General features: G+C 40.5%; 1 protein-coding gene across 1 annotated transcript in view; it reads right to left on the bottom strand.

Annotated features, from left to right (window-relative positions):
* Position 1: 1 nt before the first annotated feature.
* DDX42 (DEAD-box helicase 42) overlaps positions 2-17928 on the bottom strand; it is a gene marked incomplete at its 3' end in the record, with an annotated part of 46550 nt that continues 28623 nt past the window's right edge. Inside the window, 13 exon segments of the mRNA XM_082374470.1 lie at positions 2-132; positions 135-243; positions 734-835; positions 1935-2045; positions 3627-3853; positions 4594-4870; positions 5823-5920; positions 6755-6802; positions 7399-7498; positions 8420-8548; positions 9098-9274; positions 10282-10401; positions 11810-11914. Of these exon segments, the coding sequence (XP_082230596.1) occupies positions 2-132; positions 135-243; positions 734-835; positions 1935-2045; positions 3627-3853; positions 4594-4870; positions 5823-5920; positions 6755-6802; positions 7399-7498; positions 8420-8548; positions 9098-9274; positions 10282-10401; positions 11810-11914 (1734 nt within the window).

The following is a 17928-nucleotide window of genomic DNA, read 5'->3' on the forward strand; positions in this document are numbered from 1 at the left end:
CCTGGGCTCCGGCAGGAGGGTAGGTCACTGGGGCACTGCTGAGGTTCCCAGCACTGCCAAAGCCTGGGATGCCCTTTGCGGCACTGGAAGTGGGGCTGTCAGGACTGCTACGGCCCTGTTGGGCTGAACTGCTGGAACTGAATTCAAGCTCCCTGCACTAGTCCATCCACTCGCCCCAGCAGCAGAGCTTCCAGCCTTCTGGTTGGTTAAACTGGCAGCAACAAAGTGACTCTTGTACTGTGACTAAAAGAGAGACAACAACAGTGGGTAAGACAGTAAGTTAAAGAAACTTGATGGCCCAGCTAGTTAACTGGATGCCAGCTAGCTAACTGGAGGTACAGAAGGATGATGGGTTCAGAGTTCACAAGAGACACATAATCAAACTTGTCTTAGCTAAAAAATGGCAATTACTCTCAACCAGATTACAAGAGCCTTGGAACCTTGAAGGCTGTTAAGGCAGGGAGGGAACACCAATCCTACTGTAGGACGAGAGCCCTGAGCATGACTGAAGTAGATGACCAGCAAGAGGAGTTTCTCTAGCCGCTACACCTGCAGCTCTAGGTAAGCTGCGGTTACGGTGATACTCGAAACTGAAAACAGGAGAAGGCCCTACCTAAATCCAGCAAGCATCAAGTCTACAAGGCCAGCTACCATCTCAGGAAGACTAGGGCCCCTCATCACTGCCCATGAATTACCAGTGAAAGCTCTTTTAGCTAAATGCTTAATTTCAGACCTGGAAAGCTGCTTTCATTGCCGTCAGCCGATCTCCCATGGCTCCTGTGGAGGGCTTGTAGGCCTCATAATTGCTCATTACATTGTTGTTACTTCCTCGGTCCTAAAAAATAAACACACTCATGAGGATGGAAGAGTTAAGTAGGAAAGCCCACTGCCACAGACTGGGCCTCCATATACTGCAAACTGAAGAGGGAGCTGAAATGGGAATGGGAAATTTATAGAAAGTTATGTTTTGTGAGAAAAGGCACGGTAATGAGTCATTTAAAAATGCTTATGCCTTTCAACCCAATAATTCTATTTCTGGGAACTAACCCTAATAGTCAGAAATGAGGTCAGATTATGCCCAAAGCTGATCACCTGGTATTATTTACAGACACAAATACAAACATCATGTTTATGTAATTATGTAAAAATTATGTTAAAGCCGAAAAGGCCACAAGGCAGTACAGCACATAACATGACTGCTCAGGCTCTAAATCCAGACCCTAAAGAGTCTGAAATCTCAGCTTCAGTATTCACCACAGTGTAACCTTGGGTGCCTCAGTTTGATCATCTGTACTTACTCTGAGTGGCTGTGGAGACTGAGTTAACATGTGTGGTTGCTTGGGCTGGCCCTGGCACATACTAAGTTCTCAGTGTTAGTTACCACTGTCATCTGCATGATCCACATCATCATCACTGTGACATGGGGACAGATTATTTACGTAACAAAGACACCAAGTTTAACTATGATGATGCAGAAATGGAGACTGGCAGCTTTCTTCCTTGGCTTAAGAATCAAAGTGACAGGAAACAAAGTTAAGAAAGCCAGTCAGGGGGGAGCTTCTGTTACCTGTTTTGTGAGAAAAGCTAGCTCTCATATCTCTGGTTCGATTTCCCAGAGTGTAGGAATCATTCCTGAGTTTAGTTACAAGCTGTAGCTAGAGTTTACAGAATGGCCCTCTGGCTCTAGGCCAGTGCTGGAGGGCTGGTGAACAGACTGCTGGGCCCCCCCTCTGGAGTCTTGATTCACCAGGTCTCGGGTGGGGCTCAAGTTTGCATTTGCTACTGGTCCAGGGACCACAGTTTTAAGAACCACTGCTAATCTAAACTGGTATCCTGAGCACGCCTAGTCAGTCAAGGACACATAGGTGCTTCTTCAATAGAAAGTCACATGAAGAGGCTCTCAGACGAGAACAGTCCTAACCCCCAGGACTCACCGTGTTCTCAGAACCGAGGCCGGGCCGCTCCCTGTAGCCTAGGCCTCCTCCACCAATGTTCAGCTTTTTCCCTTTCCCTCCTTTGAAGCGGGATTTCCGAAACCAGGCATTCTGCGATGAACACAATTCAAGGTTAAGACATGGGAGGAAGAGACGCCCAGAGGAACGGGACAAGATCAAAGAGGAAACTAAATGGGAAGAACTTTTTGTTTCATCTTTTGCGAATGTATCTATAGCAAAGGAGGAACTGTTCACAGGTACCACAGATTAGCTTCTTTTTGGTAGCTTCATCCATCCAATTTGCCAGGAGCCTTATCTAAGGCTTCCTTTTACTGCTCCTTCCTTCCTTCAGGGGCTCCAGGAAGGGAAGTGATTAAGATACACCTCAAATGCAGAGCAGTTACTCTGGCCATTTCTAACTTCCTTGAGGAAAATGAATTTATTCTCTATTTCTCAGACAATACATCTCTGGGGAGGTTAGAGCTTTATCTGACAATCACGTTACACTCAAAAGTACCTGAGGGCTTCCCTGGTGGCACAGTGGTTAAGAATCCGCCTGCCAATGCAGGGGACACGGGTTTGAGCCCTGGTCCGGGAAGATCCCACATGCCGCGGAGCAACTAAGACCGTGCACCACAACTACTGAGCCTGCGCTCTAGAGCCCGCGAGCCACAACTACTGAGGCCCACGCGCCTAGAGCCCGCGCTCCGCAACAGAGAAGCCCCCGCAATGAGAAGCCCGTGCACCGCAACGAGGGGTAGCCCCCGCTCACTGCAACTAGAGAAAGCCCGCGCACAGCAACGAAGACCCAATGCAGCCAAAAATAAAATAAATAAATTTATTAAAAAAAAAAAAGTACTTGAAAGGTAGGGCAGGCTTGGGCAAGGTGCTAATCAGAGAAGCTGATCAGTCTGAGAGCAGAGAAAGCCTGAGGCACAATGAGATGTAGGAAAATGCCACAGACAAAATACATCTTGTATTTAGTTCAGGATTTGCTCTCCGGGAAAGGAAAGGAAACATTATTCTACTCTCCCCTGCAATGCAGGTCCTTTACTCCCAGGTCTGGAAGCACGGGCAGTACCACAGTACAACTGCATTATGGGTGAACGGTTCTGTAGGCTGGCCTATGAATTTGAAAAACACATAAGTCTCTACTATCAGAATGTATATCCCAAATCCATTTGTAATTTGGGGACTGTGTGTATTAAGACAACTCAAGATTTAATTCAGTAGAATGCCTCACTCAGTTTTAAATTGGTAAGCAGTGTAGTCAAAGGTCTGAGATCTAGGACTGAGAAATAGTGAAATACATTTTTTTTTTAAAGACACCATACATTTTTAGTCCCCCAAAGAAAAAACTGTTTGGGGAAAAGGGCAGTGAGGAGACTAGTAGCTTTCTTTGATATTAAATTTGCTCACAAGTGTGACATGGGGCAAGCAGAAAGAAATGTCACAGGGACAGATTTTAGCACAAAGAAAGGAATAGCTTTTCAACATAAATGTTGCTGAAAGGAGAGGATGAGAAGACAGACCAGATGAGTTTTAATGTCCTACAATACCAATCTATACTTCGTTAGGTGCTGCCTGCCCAACTTTACTGTCATGTTTCTCTGTTATCTGCCTCTGGCATATTGAAATTTTTTCGCTTCGTTTTACAACCTGGAGCAACCTGAAGTGTGTCCAGCCCCTCACCTGCATGGCCAGATCTAGGAGTTCCTTGGTAACATGCTGATTGGCTCCTTCCAGGTTCCGGACAAGGTCACCAGCAAAATTGCTATCCTTGGGTGTCAGCAAGGTATAGGCCACGCCTTTCTCACCCGCTCGTCCTGTTCGGCCAATCCTATGAGTATGGGTATCAATATCTCGTGCCACATCATAGTTAATGACAGTCTTAATTGAAGGAATGTCCAGACCACGGGCTGAAATAAAAAACAAAATTCTTTTATTCTTTATCAGGAGCCAAAACACCAAAGTAACCCCAAATGCTAACCTAAGAACCCACATTCCTCTTATCTAAGCAAAGTGCATGATTTGGTGTGCTGAGATAGAGGCATGTAAGCTGCCCTTCTAGAACAAATGCCACTATCGCAGATTCTATGATGCTGGGTCAACTTAGTGTGTGAGGGACATCTTCTACTATCAATAACCTGCCGTGGCCTCACTCCTGCACCAGAAATATGTAAAATAAAAAAAAAAAAAGTAAAACCAACATCAAATGTGTCCTGAAGCTGAGAAGTGATCTCCTTTCTGGGAGAAAATACCAGTTTTTAAGGGTAGCTATTAAAACTCAGCAGAACAAACTCAAAAATCACACTTCAAAACTTTTTCTGATCTTGAGTGAAGTATGCCAAACTAAATAATCAATGTAAGTTATGTACTATATTCAGACACACAACAGTCACGATGTGACTGTGTAAACAATTTCTTCCCCAAGTGTCTTCCAACCGCCGGGATTCTTTTTTTCAGAGAGGAACACTAAATGGAAAGTGGTACCCAGAGCTCCAGACTGAAATCACTGTGCTCTGAACTGCTGCACACGGGGCGTGGCCAGCGAGGCCAGCAGAGTGCCTTCAATCAGCCGCCTCAGATATTAAACACGTCTCATATAGCAAGACAGAGCACCCTTATAGCATGGTTACTGGGGAAATTCATACCCTACCTGCAACATCTGTGGCCACTAGGACTGGGATGTCCTTTTTCTTAAAGTCTGAAATAACCTTATTTCTTTCACTCTGATCCATGTCACCATGGAGCAGGCCAAGATTATGACCCTCCTGTTTAAGGTTATTGGCTAGCTCTTCAGCATTGGCTTTTTTAGTAACAAACAGGAGGACACTTCCTGAAGAGGTAAACTCCACTAGACGCCGGGTGAGCCAGTTCCATTTACTAGGCCCAGAATGCAGAATCTCCACAATCTGAGTCACATCTTCATTTGCCTGAAAAGAAATAAATGAAAAAGGTAATTTTGACATTTGTGCCACAGGGCACCTGAATTAGGACCAGCCATCACGTTTTCTACCTGCATCTGGAAGAACCTTGAATAATCCCTCTTCTCCTTGGGCCTTCTTTCAGCAAGTCAAGTGCAGCTCAAATTTTATATCCCTTAGCAAATCACAGTGCTCTCCACCTCCCCTGACATGTACATATACCTAAATAATCTGTAAGCCCCAATGCTTTGCTCAATACTTTTCTATATGCCTATTCAGATTATTCCCAATAGAGTAAGCTCCTTTTCTGTCCTTCCCACTTACTGTTCCTAGTACAATTCATACATGCACATAGAAGGCACTCAGCAATGAAAAGCAGACAATGTCAAAAAGCTAACTGCACAGAACTTTAATAAATATACCAAGCAAACTAAGGAATTCTCAAAGCAGCCTTAATTGATTTCCAAATCACAATTCAGAGAAATTTTCCACATAGGGTATAATTTATAGGTAAGGAAAAAAAACCCTTAACTCATTTTCACCAGGCCTTTCCATCTCCCCGCTCCACACTGTGCAGGCCTACTCCCACAATCACTTAAGATGTCAGTTCCATCCTAACTGACCAGTAGTCTTTCAGGCAAAACTTGCTCTTTTTCCCCCCCAAAAATACTTCTTTTAAAAAAACCTTTTATTCTGGAAAAAACTTTAACATTCAAAAAGAGTAAAAGGAACAAAATCAACTCCCATGTATCCATCACCAAGCTTCAACAATTATTAACATTTTGCCAATCATGTTTCACCTATTCCCCCAACCCTGGTGTTTTTAAAGCAAATTTGAAACATGTTGCCTCATCTGTAAATGCATAACATTTTTTTCCCTCAATAGTGAGAAATTAATTCCATGTCACCATAGTAAGAGAAATAACCCACTGGGATCCCATCCAGCCCTGCTTAGGGTTACCTCTCCAATATCCCCCTGCACCACACGAATAGGGTCAATCAGGATGTCTCTGGCCAGTTTTTCAATCTTTTTCCGAAAAGTTGCACTGAATAAGAGAGCTAAAAGGTAAAGTAAATTCTGTTAAAGAAACAGTATGACTTCTTTTTTGAATACCCACTAAGCTTCCCACTGACACTGCTCAGTTTTTAAAAAAATAAACCCACCTGAACTTTAAATTGTTTAAAAATTAATTCACTAAGAAAAAAAAAAACTTGCCCTTATTCTTTTTTTTTTTAAATTAACAGCTACTCTATTTATTTATTTATTTATTTTTTGGCTGTCTTGGGTCTTCGTTTTGTGCGAGGGCTTTCTCTAGTTGCGGCAAGCGGGGGCCACTCTTCATTGTGGTGCGCGGGCCTCTCACTATCGCGGCCCCTCCCGTTGCGGGGCACCGGCTCCAGACGCGCAGGCTCAGCAGTTGTGGCTCACGGGCCCAGTTGCTCCGCGGCATGTTGGATCTTCCCAGACCAGGGCTCGAACCCGTGTCCCCTGCATTGGCAGGTGGATTCTCAACCACTGCGCCACCAGGGAAGCCCGCCCTTATTCTAACTTTATGCATTTTCAGTTAAGACAGGGGTTGTCAGCATGGTTCAGAAAAAGGCTCTTGACTTCAAATCAGCGTATCCGCACTGTGTATTGCCTCTAGCCAGTGATAAAACTTGATGAACTGGGGCAAGTCATTTAATCCTCAGCCTTGGTTTCATCATCTATAAAAATGAGCAAGTTCTATCTAATGATCTCTAAGGTCCTGTCACCGTCATTATCTTCCCCTTTATGGTTCCTCACTAGTACACACATGATCATTTTTGCTGCCACAGCTGTGAGTGCTTATAAAATAAATAGGTGTTTATTCTGAGTACAAACGTGGCTTAATGAAACTGCTTCATACGTACTCTGTCTGTCAGGACGGACATGACTTGCTATGGATCGCACCTGGTACTCTGGAAGAAGTAGAACAGTGAAATTAGTATCATACCTCTGTATGACAGTTTGGGATGCCTGGAAAAAGTCATTTTAGTAAAAATCTTCACATGAGACATTATAAGAATTAAGGAAATTCTGGAACTCCTAGACCCATCACTCAGTATGAAACTCAGAAACACTTACCCCAGCACCACTGGCTGGGCCCAGTGATGTTCGTTCCAATCCATAAAGATAGCTATTTAGAATTTTCACACAGCTGGTTAAGTCAAGGAGGACAGGAAAGCAAAAGGCCTTGAATGATATGACATCCACCTACCTAAGAACACAGACCTTGACCTCCACAAAGGCATATGAATAAAAATAAAGCCTAGAGACGATATTCGCCTTATATTCACAGGTACTTTCAAATGTCCTCAACCCAGTTAAGCCTAACATACTTTTCCTGAAAAAACTCCTAAAAATAGTTAATGTCTTAGCTATATCTCTATGGTCTAACCCTATCCAGGAGTATTTTTAGCTTCTCTCGTGCAGAGAAAAAATTAAGTCTAGAAAGACACGGAAAAAACTAATATCATGAGGATGGGGACAGAAGAAACTGGTATTCAAGGCATACCAAATCCCATGTCAAACATTCGATCTGCTTCATCAAATACAAGGTAAGAGACTCTTTGAAGGTTGGTAGCTTTCTTCTTCACATGATCAATAAGTCGACCCTATGAGATCCAGAAAATGAACAGTAAGCACAGTCATCCCAGCATCTGCTGGACACTGGTTCCAGGATCACCCACACTCACCCCCCACGAGGACGCTCAAGTCCCTTAAACAAAATGAGGGAGTATTTGCATATACAACCTACACACACCCTCCTGTATACTTTAAATCATCTCTACTTATAATAACTAATACAACGTAAATGCTATGTAAATAGTTGCCAGCACACAGCAAATTCAAGTTTTGCTTTTTGGAATTTTTTTCCCCTGAATATTTTCAATCCTTGGTTGGTGAAACTCACAGGGAAACCTGCCGATGTGGAGGGCCGACTGTATAATTAAAGGCATTTACAAGAACTTTCTAGAGTTCCGCTCCTGGCAAAAGTGCTAATACTCCAGTCTTAGACCGTAATAGACACTGGTCTGACAGCCTCAGACTCTACGCACTACAGAGCCCAAAAGAACAGAAAATCTGAAAACTCAATGGGATTCTCCCTTTACATTAATTTTGATTTAAATTGCGGAAAGATGGTCAGAACTATTTTTTGTGAGGCATTCTGAAATTACCTAAGTTAAAGCCTTATTAATGGGTTTTAATGTTTAAACTACAATCTTCTAGGCAGTTCTGACCATACTCTGAACACCTTTCTGATTCTTGATGCTCTCAGTATGCATGGATCCATTTTCTAGGAGAGCATAAGAAAAACTGTTTGCTATAGAGGGGAAACTCGTAGCAGAGAGAATCTTATTGGACTGCTATTTTAGGCTGGCAATCAAAATTAAACCAAGGCCACCAGCTGTCATTGCATCAGAGTATTCTTAACCCTGATTTACCACATTTTAGGGGAAATGCCCTCCAACAACTAACCATTTTTTTCGTACCAAGAGAGGCTGATAAGCTATTTAAACCCAAGACATACTTACTGGTGTACAGACAACAATCTCTGCCCCTTCCTGAAGGGCCTTGGCCTGCTCCCACATGCTCCCTCCTCCATACACGGCCACCGATCGGAGATTATATGCTTTCCCAAACCGCTTGCATTCTGCGTGGATCTACAAAGTTGACATAATGACATATTAACGAACTGTGACACTAACAGATACCTCTGTCATAACCCAAAAGGGAGCTATGAAAAACACGCAGAATGCGATGTCAATAGAAAATCAAAAGCTAGAAAATGCTTTAAAAACACAATTTTACTTATAAAGTAAATGAACAGAGTACCATTATTGTGTCTTAACAGGCTATCTGAAATCTTGTTGTGATTATTCTTTTTCACTTCTCTTCACGACCCTGTTACTGCCTTTCTACCAAACAGAATGAATTAACCCAGGAGGAAAACTTACAATACAGTTCCCATATAGTTTGGTTATATAGAAAATCTATAACACATAATATTTTCCAGAAGTTTCCTGATAGCACAACGATGTGAATGTACTTAATGCCACTTAATGGTACACTTAAAAATGGTTAAAATAGTAAATTTTGTGTATTTCACTACAATTAAAAAAAAAAAAGTTTCCTGGTAATTCTACTCACTTGACTGGCTAGTCCCTTATCAGTTCACATATAGAGGGGGGCATTCTACACAAAGCACATACCTGCTGACAAAGCTCCCTAGTAGGACACACAATCACTGCAATTGGTCCATCACCTGGTTCCAATTCTTTCTGGTCCATTATATGAATCAACATGGGCCAGATAAAGGCCGCAGTTTTCCCACTGCCTGTTTTGGCAATACCAATCATGTCTCTACCACTTAATGCCACAGGTACACCCTAGAGAAAAAGAAAAAAAAAATATCCACTCTAAACTTTCAATTTTAAAGATGTGCTGAAGGAAATTCTGTGGAAGGGTAAATGACTATTAATGACATTTATTTCCAATGAAACAAAAATGTCCTGGGCTATGCATACTGGCTATGGAATAACAAGAAATACCTGGAATTCCCATAAACTTCTTGATCTGTAGGAAATATTATCATTGCTAAAATTTTTAAAAATTTGTCCCCCTTGTGAAGGTAGAGACTGTCTCATCCACATACTGAACTGCGTAGAAATGAATAAAATCCATATATAAATGAGAAACATAAGCTATTACTTTCAGTTATAAATGAGAATTTTCAGGCCATGGACAAAGGAATCCTTGTAATTGACAGCGCTAAACTTCTCCATGCACAAATTTTATTTTGTTCAGTCTAGGCCTAATGAACTATTTTCTTCAGATCATATTTTCAAGACATTTATCAGACACAAAAGAACATTTCCCAGCCCCTTAGCAACTTTTTTTAAAAACAGGTAAGTAGATTTATTAATATAGGATGCTTGTGAAAAACACAAGTGGGCAGGCAAGAGGGCTCTGCCCCAAGAACTAAGCAGACTACATTTTTATAATCAAAGGAAAAGTGCGGAGGGGGAGAACACCAACTCATGTCCTAGGTCTCAGGCAAGTTCCTAGGACAGGCTGCCAAGTGAGGGTCCTTGGCTTTGCACAGGAAAGAATTCAAGAGCCAGCCACAGTAAAGTGAAAGCAGTTTATTTAGAAAGACACACATTCCACAGACAGAATGCAGTCCACCTCAGAAGACTGAGAACAACCAGCAACTTCTTAAGAGTGGTAAAAAAAATTCACTTTTGCTCTTTAATTTTTAAACGTTTCAAAAATTCTATCCATGTCAATACAGTTCTATACTAAACACTTTCATTGCTTTGACTTGTTTGTTAAAAAAAAAAAAAAAGTCACAATGTCATTCTACTTCATTTTTCTTTCATTATGTTTTATTTACCTGGCACTGTATTGGAGTGGGCTGTGTGTACTCAGATTTCCGAATCTGGTGCATAAGTTGTTCATCAAACCCAAAATGAGCAAAACTACTTCCTGGTCTAGGAGGTGCAGCACCAGAAACCTAGAGATAAAGACAACTTGCAGGAATGACTTGTACTTCAAAATAAACAGCATTAGAAGTTCAACAATATTTGCCTGTATCTACCTAGCATTTAGTTGGAGTATGAAGAAGTGAAAATATAAGGCTGTAGCTAATAGCCTATACTGTTTGAAAAGGTAAAATTCAAATAATAACAGGTCTAAAGCCTCATATAAAAAACTCCAAGATAAATATTCCTGAGATAATGGTCATATCGTTTTAAATGATTAAGGGCCTAGAAATCTCTTAAATCAAAATTAATTTTCTCATAAGAAATAAAAAGATGTTCAGTAAATTGGAAAAAGCCATTAATATATTTTTTCCATTTGCATAACTATTAACCAGGTGGTAGAAAAAATAAAATTCACTCTTGAAATAAAGAGTGCAAATGAGCTCCAAATTCAGACACATCTATACCCACTAGTTACAAAGACATTGTCTACTGTCTCCAATTTCAGTGATGCCTGAAGAGCTAACATCCCGCTTAGTGATGATCCAGACGCTGCCAAACGTTGTCTGAACTGCACCCAGGTGAAGAACTGGGCTCCACCGCCATCAAGGCTTCTCAGGTGATGCTGATATTTCCAATCAGGATTTCACTTAAAAGTTTTTTTGAAGGGGTACTTCTTGGAAAACAGACAAGTACGTACACACACACACACACCCACCCACCTACCCCTCAGAAAACACAAGTTCAAACATCACGTAGCAACTGGTAAGGCCAGAAAGCTGTCCACACAAGAGCATATATCACTGTATTATCTGTGTGTTTCACTTAACATCTAGCAGCACCCTAAACAATGTGGTCAGTGTGCAACCCAAAGCTTTTTAGTGGACAATTTAAACTATTATTCTGATATTACTACATGCATATTTTTAAAGTTGTTAATTTCTTCTTCTAATTAAAAATGCATGCTGTATATAGTTTGAGAAGCAAGTGTATCTTAATTTTGAAATAGTCTAAAACTTCCAATATTGTCCACATCTATTAATCTTGTCTCCTCTTCCTGAAGATGGGGACCCCTTGCCTTCATCTCTAGCCCACCCAATGCAATTCTTAGCATACTGTTCTCACTGCAGAAATACTTGATTAGTTTTAAGGTCACATGACCTATTGTTCCAACACAACACACAAAGTTGACTGAACACATACACACAGCATTCATGTGTATCACATGAAAGAAAGAATAATCCTATCCTAAAACAGTTATAAGACTAAAACAACAAAATCAAGACACAAGAGCCCAAGGGATCTAATTATTACTTTATCAAAGATAGTTCAGGGACTATTAGAAAAGAAATTCAAGATTATTTCAGTTTGGATAAGCAGTAATACTAACCCTGCACTAATTAACATTAATATGAATATTTGCCTTAATGGCTGACTTACCCGAAGATTGAGCTTATGCCGGAGATCTATTAGCTGCTGTGGGGTGAGGTTGGTTATCTCTTCATGTTCATTGTAAAAATTTTTTTCAAATGGTGGATAGTCAATCTGCAGGTCCAATTATTCAAAGTTAGTCTAGAATTCAAGAGTCAATCCTGTAAGTTTGATTTTAATGCAAAATAACCTTTCACAAATATTATACAAGTAAAGCCATAACCAGCTAGAGAGAACAAAGGAATTCACTTATTCATGACACAAATCCCGAAAGTACAGCCAGTACTTTTTCTTATTCCTGTTTTCAATATAAACACCAACCTACTTCCTAAAGAGACTCTTAGAACACCTCAGGTTTGAACAGCCTTGATGCAGACTAGGGAATCTCTAATGCCGAAAGGACTCAGATATTCCACCATATAACATTTAAATATGTTTTGCAGTAAGCTGTTCACCTAGATCTAGGCATTTAAAAACATTTCTAATATCTCCTTTGGGGAGAGCTCTACCTTTAGAGGGAGTTCCATTCTTTTTAAAAACATGGAACTGTTTACATAACTTTTAAGAAATGTATGGCCAAGTATTTCCAATTCCAAAGAGGAAAGAAGTCATTTCTGCTAATCTTTCATAGCTTACTGTACTAAGAGTACAAAACACTAGCATATTACCACATATGAATCTGGCTAAATGATTCTCTTTCTGACATATGTCTACAATAAACTTATTTTTTAAGGAGAACTTAAGCCTTTCACAGGTGGTCAAAAATTTCATAACTCTAGATACAGCCTAAAGTTAATTATCTTTCTATGGTACTATCAACAAAAAGAAAGAATTAAGTTTTCCTTTAGCATTATTAACAGGACCTTTTGTTATGCTTCCCACAATGCTGCACTAAGCCCTTTTCTTCAGTTCTCTTCTCTTACCAGAACAGAAGGTCCATGAGGGCAAGAATTTTTGTCTTTGTTCACAAAAATTTACAAATATGTAAATTTTTTACACACAATTTTTTTTTTTAACCCAGAAGAGGGGAAAAAAAAAGAAGAAGAATGTGAAGAAAGGGGTATCCTTTTTTCATATCTGGTCTCTCCCGGCAGACTTCCCATTATATTAGGACAACTGTGGGATACCCCAGGCAGGATAATGAAGTTTGAGCACTTTGTCAAATATCTCAAATATTTTATTAAATGAATATTTCAAAGACTTGAGCTTTTTTCCTTATTAGATTTTCACTCTTTATCATGTATGCATCCTCCTAGATCAGTTTCAGATATTTAGTTCAACTTGCCACATGTTAAATGCCAACTCCTTATGCGGTAACAGCTGTGCAAAAGGAAACATTTAAAAAGCTGAATATAACCCATACTCCAGTCTAGACCAGTAGTTCTCAAACTTTTTAGTCTCAGGTACCCTTTACACTTAACAGAAACACAATGAGCTTTTGTTTATGTAGGTTAAATCTACTGATATTTACTGTATTAAACTTAAAACAGACAAATTTTAAATTTATAACTCATGATAAAGTAACAACAAACCCGGGAACCTACCTCAACATAATAAAGGCCATATATGACAAACCCACAGGCAACATCGTTCTCAAAGGTGAAAAACAGAAACCATTTCCTCTAAGATCAGGAACAAGACAAGGTTGCCCACACTCACCACTATTATTCAACATAGTTTTGGAAGTTTTAGTCACAGCAATCAGAGAAGAAAAAGAAATAAAAGGAATCCAAATTGGAAAAGAAGTAAAACTGTCACTGTTTGCAGATGACATGATACTATACATAGAGAATCCTAAAAATGCTACCAGAAAACTACTACAGCTAATCAATGAATTTGGTAGAGTAGCAGGATACAAAATTAATGCACAAAAATCTCTTGCATTCCTATACACTAACGATGAAAAATCTGAAAGAGAAATTAAGGAAACACTCCCATTTACCACTGCAACAAAAAGAATAAAATACCTAGGAATAAACCTACCTAAGGAGACAAAACACCTGTATGCAGAAAACTATTAAAACACTGATGAAAGAAATTAAAGATGACACAAACAGATGGAGAGATATACTATGTTCCTGGATTGGAAGAATCAACATTGTGAAAACGACTATACTACCCAAAGCAATCTACAGATTCAATGCAATCCCTATCAAACTACCAATGGCATTTTTCACAGAATTAGAACAAAAAATTGCACAATTTGTATGGGAACACAAAAGACCCCAAGTAGCCAAAACAATCTGGAGAAAGAAAAACGGAGCTGGAGGAATCAGGCTGACTTCAGACTACACTACAAACCTACAGTAATCAAGACAGTATGGTACTGGCACAAAAACAGAAATATCAATCAATGGAACAGGATAGAAAGCCCAGAGATAAACCCACGCACATATGGTCACCTTATCTTTGATAAAGGAGGAAAGAGGATACAATGTAGAAAAGACAGCCTCTTCAATAACTGGTGCAGGGAAAACTGGACAGCTACATGTAAAAGAATGAAATCAGAACACTTCTTAACACCATACACAAAAATTAACTCAAAATGGATTAAAGACTTAAATGTAAGGGCAGACACTATAAAACTTTTAAAGGAAAACACAGGGAGAACACTCTATGACATAAATCACAGCAAGATCCTTTTTTGACCCACCTCTTAGAGAAAGGGAAATAAAAACAAAAGGGACCTAATGAAACTTAAAGGCTTTTGCACAGCAAAGGAAACCATAAAGATGAAAAGGGACTTCCCTGGTGGCACAGTGGCTAAGAATCCGCCTGCCAATGCAGGGGACACGGGTTCGAGCCTTGGTCAGGGAAGATTCCCACATACCGCAGAGCAACTAAGACCATGCGCCACAACTACTGAGCCTGTGCTCTAGAGCCTGCAAGCCACAACTACTGAAGCCCATGAGCCACAACTACTGAAGCCCGCGCGCCTAGAGCCCGTGCTCCGCAACAAGAGAAGCCACTGCAATGAGAAGCCCGCACACAGCAATGAAGAGTAACCCCCGCTGGCCGCAACTAGAGAAAGCCTGCGCGCAGCAAAGAAGACCCAACACAGCCAAAAATAATAAATAAATAAAGTTATTAAAAAAAGATGAAAAAACAACTCGCAGAATGGGAGAAAATATTTGCAAACGAAGCAACTAACAAAGGATTAATCTCCAAAATATACAAGCAGCTCAATATCAAAAAAACAAACAACCCAATCCAAAAATGGGCAGAAGACCTAAACAGACATTTCTCCAAAGAAGATATACAGATTGCTAACAAACACATGAAAAGATGCTCAGTATCACTAATCATTAGAGAAATGCAAATCAAAACTACAATGAGGGGCTTCCCTGGTGGTGCAGTGGTTGAGAATCTGCCTGCCAATGCAGGGGACACAGGTTCGAGCCCTGGTCTGGGAAGATCCCACAGGCCGCGAAGCAACTAGGCCCATGAGCCACAATTACGGAGCCTGTGCGTCTGGAGCCTGTGCTCCGCAAAAAGAGAGGCCGCGATAGTGACAGGCCTGCGCACCGTGATGAAGAGTGGCTCCCGCTTGCCGCAACTAGAGAAAGCCCTCACACAGAAATGAAGACCCAACACAGCCATAAATAAATAAATTAATTAATTAATTTTAAAAAGACACTATTTTAAAAAAAAAAAGAAAAACTACAATGAGGTATCTCCTCACACTGGTCAGAATGGCCACCATCAAAAAATCTACAAACAATAAATGCTGGAGAGGGTGTCGAGATAAAGGGAACCCTCTTGCACTGTTGGTGGGAATGTAAATTGATACAGCCACTATGGAGAACAGTATGGAGGTTCCTTAAAAAACTAAAAATAGAACTACCATACAACCCAGCAATCCCAGTATACCCTGAGAAAACCATAATTCAAAAAGAGTCATGTACCACAATGTTCACTGCAGCTCTATTTACAATAGCCAGGACATGGAAGCAACCTAAGTGTCCATCGACAGATGAATGGATAAAGAAGATGTGGCACATGTATACAATGGAATATTACTCAGCCATAAAAAGAAAAGAAACTGAGTTATTTGTAGTGAGGTGCATGGACCTAGAGTCTGTCATACAGAGTGAAGTAAGTCAGAAAGAGAAAAATAAATACCATATGCTAACACATATGGAATCTAAAAAAAGAAATGGTTCTAATGAACCTAGGGGCAGGACAGGAATAAAGACACAGACATAGAGAATGGACTTGAGGACAAGGCGAGGGGGAAGGGAAAGCTGGGACGAAGTGAGAGAGTATCACTGACATATATACACTACCAAATGTAAAATTGATAGCTAGTGGGAAGCAGCCGCATAGCACAGGGAGATCAGCTCGGTGCTCTGCGACCACCTAGAGGGGTGGGATAAGGAGGGCGGGAGGGAGACGCAAGAGGGAGGGGACATGGGGATATACGTATGCATATAGCTGATTCACCTTGTTATACAGCAGAAACTAACACAACACTGTAAAGCAATTATACTCCAATTAAGATGTTAAAAAAAACCCACAACAAACCCATCACACTTTAACATAAATGCTTTAATAAAAATAACTTTTCTTATAACATTCCTTTACATTTTTGCAAATCTTTCTAATGTCTAAGAAAATATTTCCTACTGCATTCAAATTGTTGCAATGTTGTTTTGATTAAAGCCAAGGAAGAAAATCTGGCCCCACAAAGATACGTAGTTGGAAAAGGGAAAGAAGTATTTATTAATCTTTTCAGATGCTTGTGGACTTTAACTCTTCAATACTACACTAAACCTTGACAAGTGGACGTTTCTTAAAGGTTATTTTCATTGTGTAATCTGAAACTGTATCAACGAACTTTTACATTCTGTTACATTATAATTCATCAGTCTATCACGCACTTTGAATGGAGCCTTTACTCATGCATGATCTTGTAATATCGTGTATTGGCCATTTGAAAACAATGGTTCACTGAGATGGTCTGCAGATCATCCAAAACATTTCATTATATAATTAAAAAACTACATATATCATGGTTGATTATCAACAGACTTTAAGTATTAGAAAGCTATCAAGCTTACCGTGGTGAATATAAGTTTCCCAAATTCTAATTTTTGCTTGAAAGCTTGATTTTCTATCATTGGCAATAGACACTTTTGCTTTCCTTGAAGTGTCATTCATTTTCTCAAGTGAGAATGGTGTTCCATGAAAAAAAGCAGCTAGCTTAGCTCACAACTCGAACACCTAAGTGCCTTTCCTTGAGACAACTGTCGCATTTTGGCATGCAATAGAAATGATTTGCCCTTCCCATTTTGTCACACGGAATAAAAAGACACGTTAACATAAAGGTCAAGATCTAATAAATAATTTTTACTGTTTCATCAAGGATAGTCTTAAGTGAAACTGGTTTGTATTTGTTTTGGTTTTCTGGGGGGGAAGCGGTGTGTGACTGTGATGGTCTGGCAGGGAGAAGCAGCTGGTGCTACTGTCCTGATTCATGTTAATGCGTCAGCACTGCTTTTAGGCATTGGTGCAAATGCTGACACAGTGAAAAAGGTAAATGATCTCAGCATTACTATGAAAATTCTTTTGACTTTGTAGACTCTGTGAAAAGATCCTTCTAGGACTCCTTGGACCACACTTTGAGAACCACTGCTCTAGATCTAGAATCACTGTATGCAAGGTCTAGTCTGATATTTAACCTGGATGAAATACTGATCCCCACCCCCACCAAGTGAGTACACTGATATCCTCATTTCCTTTTCCTGATTTAAGGACCATGTAATTCCTGGTTCCACTTTGAAGGAACAGCCTCTCATCTGCCCCAGATCTGGGAGAAATAGTAAAGATTTACAGCAATTAAAAAGCAAATGCAGGGGCTTCCCTGGTGGCGCAGTGGTTGAGAATCCGCCTGCCAATGCAGGGGACATGGGTTCGAGCCCCGGTCTGGGAAGATCCCACATGCCGATGAGTAACTAAGCCCGTGCGCCACAACTATTGAGCCTGTGCTCTAGAGCTCGTGAGCCACAACTACTGAGCCCGTGTGCCACAACTACTGAAGCCCGCACGCCTAGAGCCCATGCTCCACAACAAGAGAAGCTACAGTAATGAGAAGCCCATGCACCACAACGAAGAGTAGCCCCCGCTCT

This window comes from Balaenoptera borealis (assembly GCF_965194805.1).
Source record: "Balaenoptera borealis genome assembly, chromosome: 20".
NCBI classification, from domain to species: domain Eukaryota; kingdom Metazoa; phylum Chordata; class Mammalia; order Artiodactyla; family Balaenopteridae; genus Balaenoptera; species Balaenoptera borealis.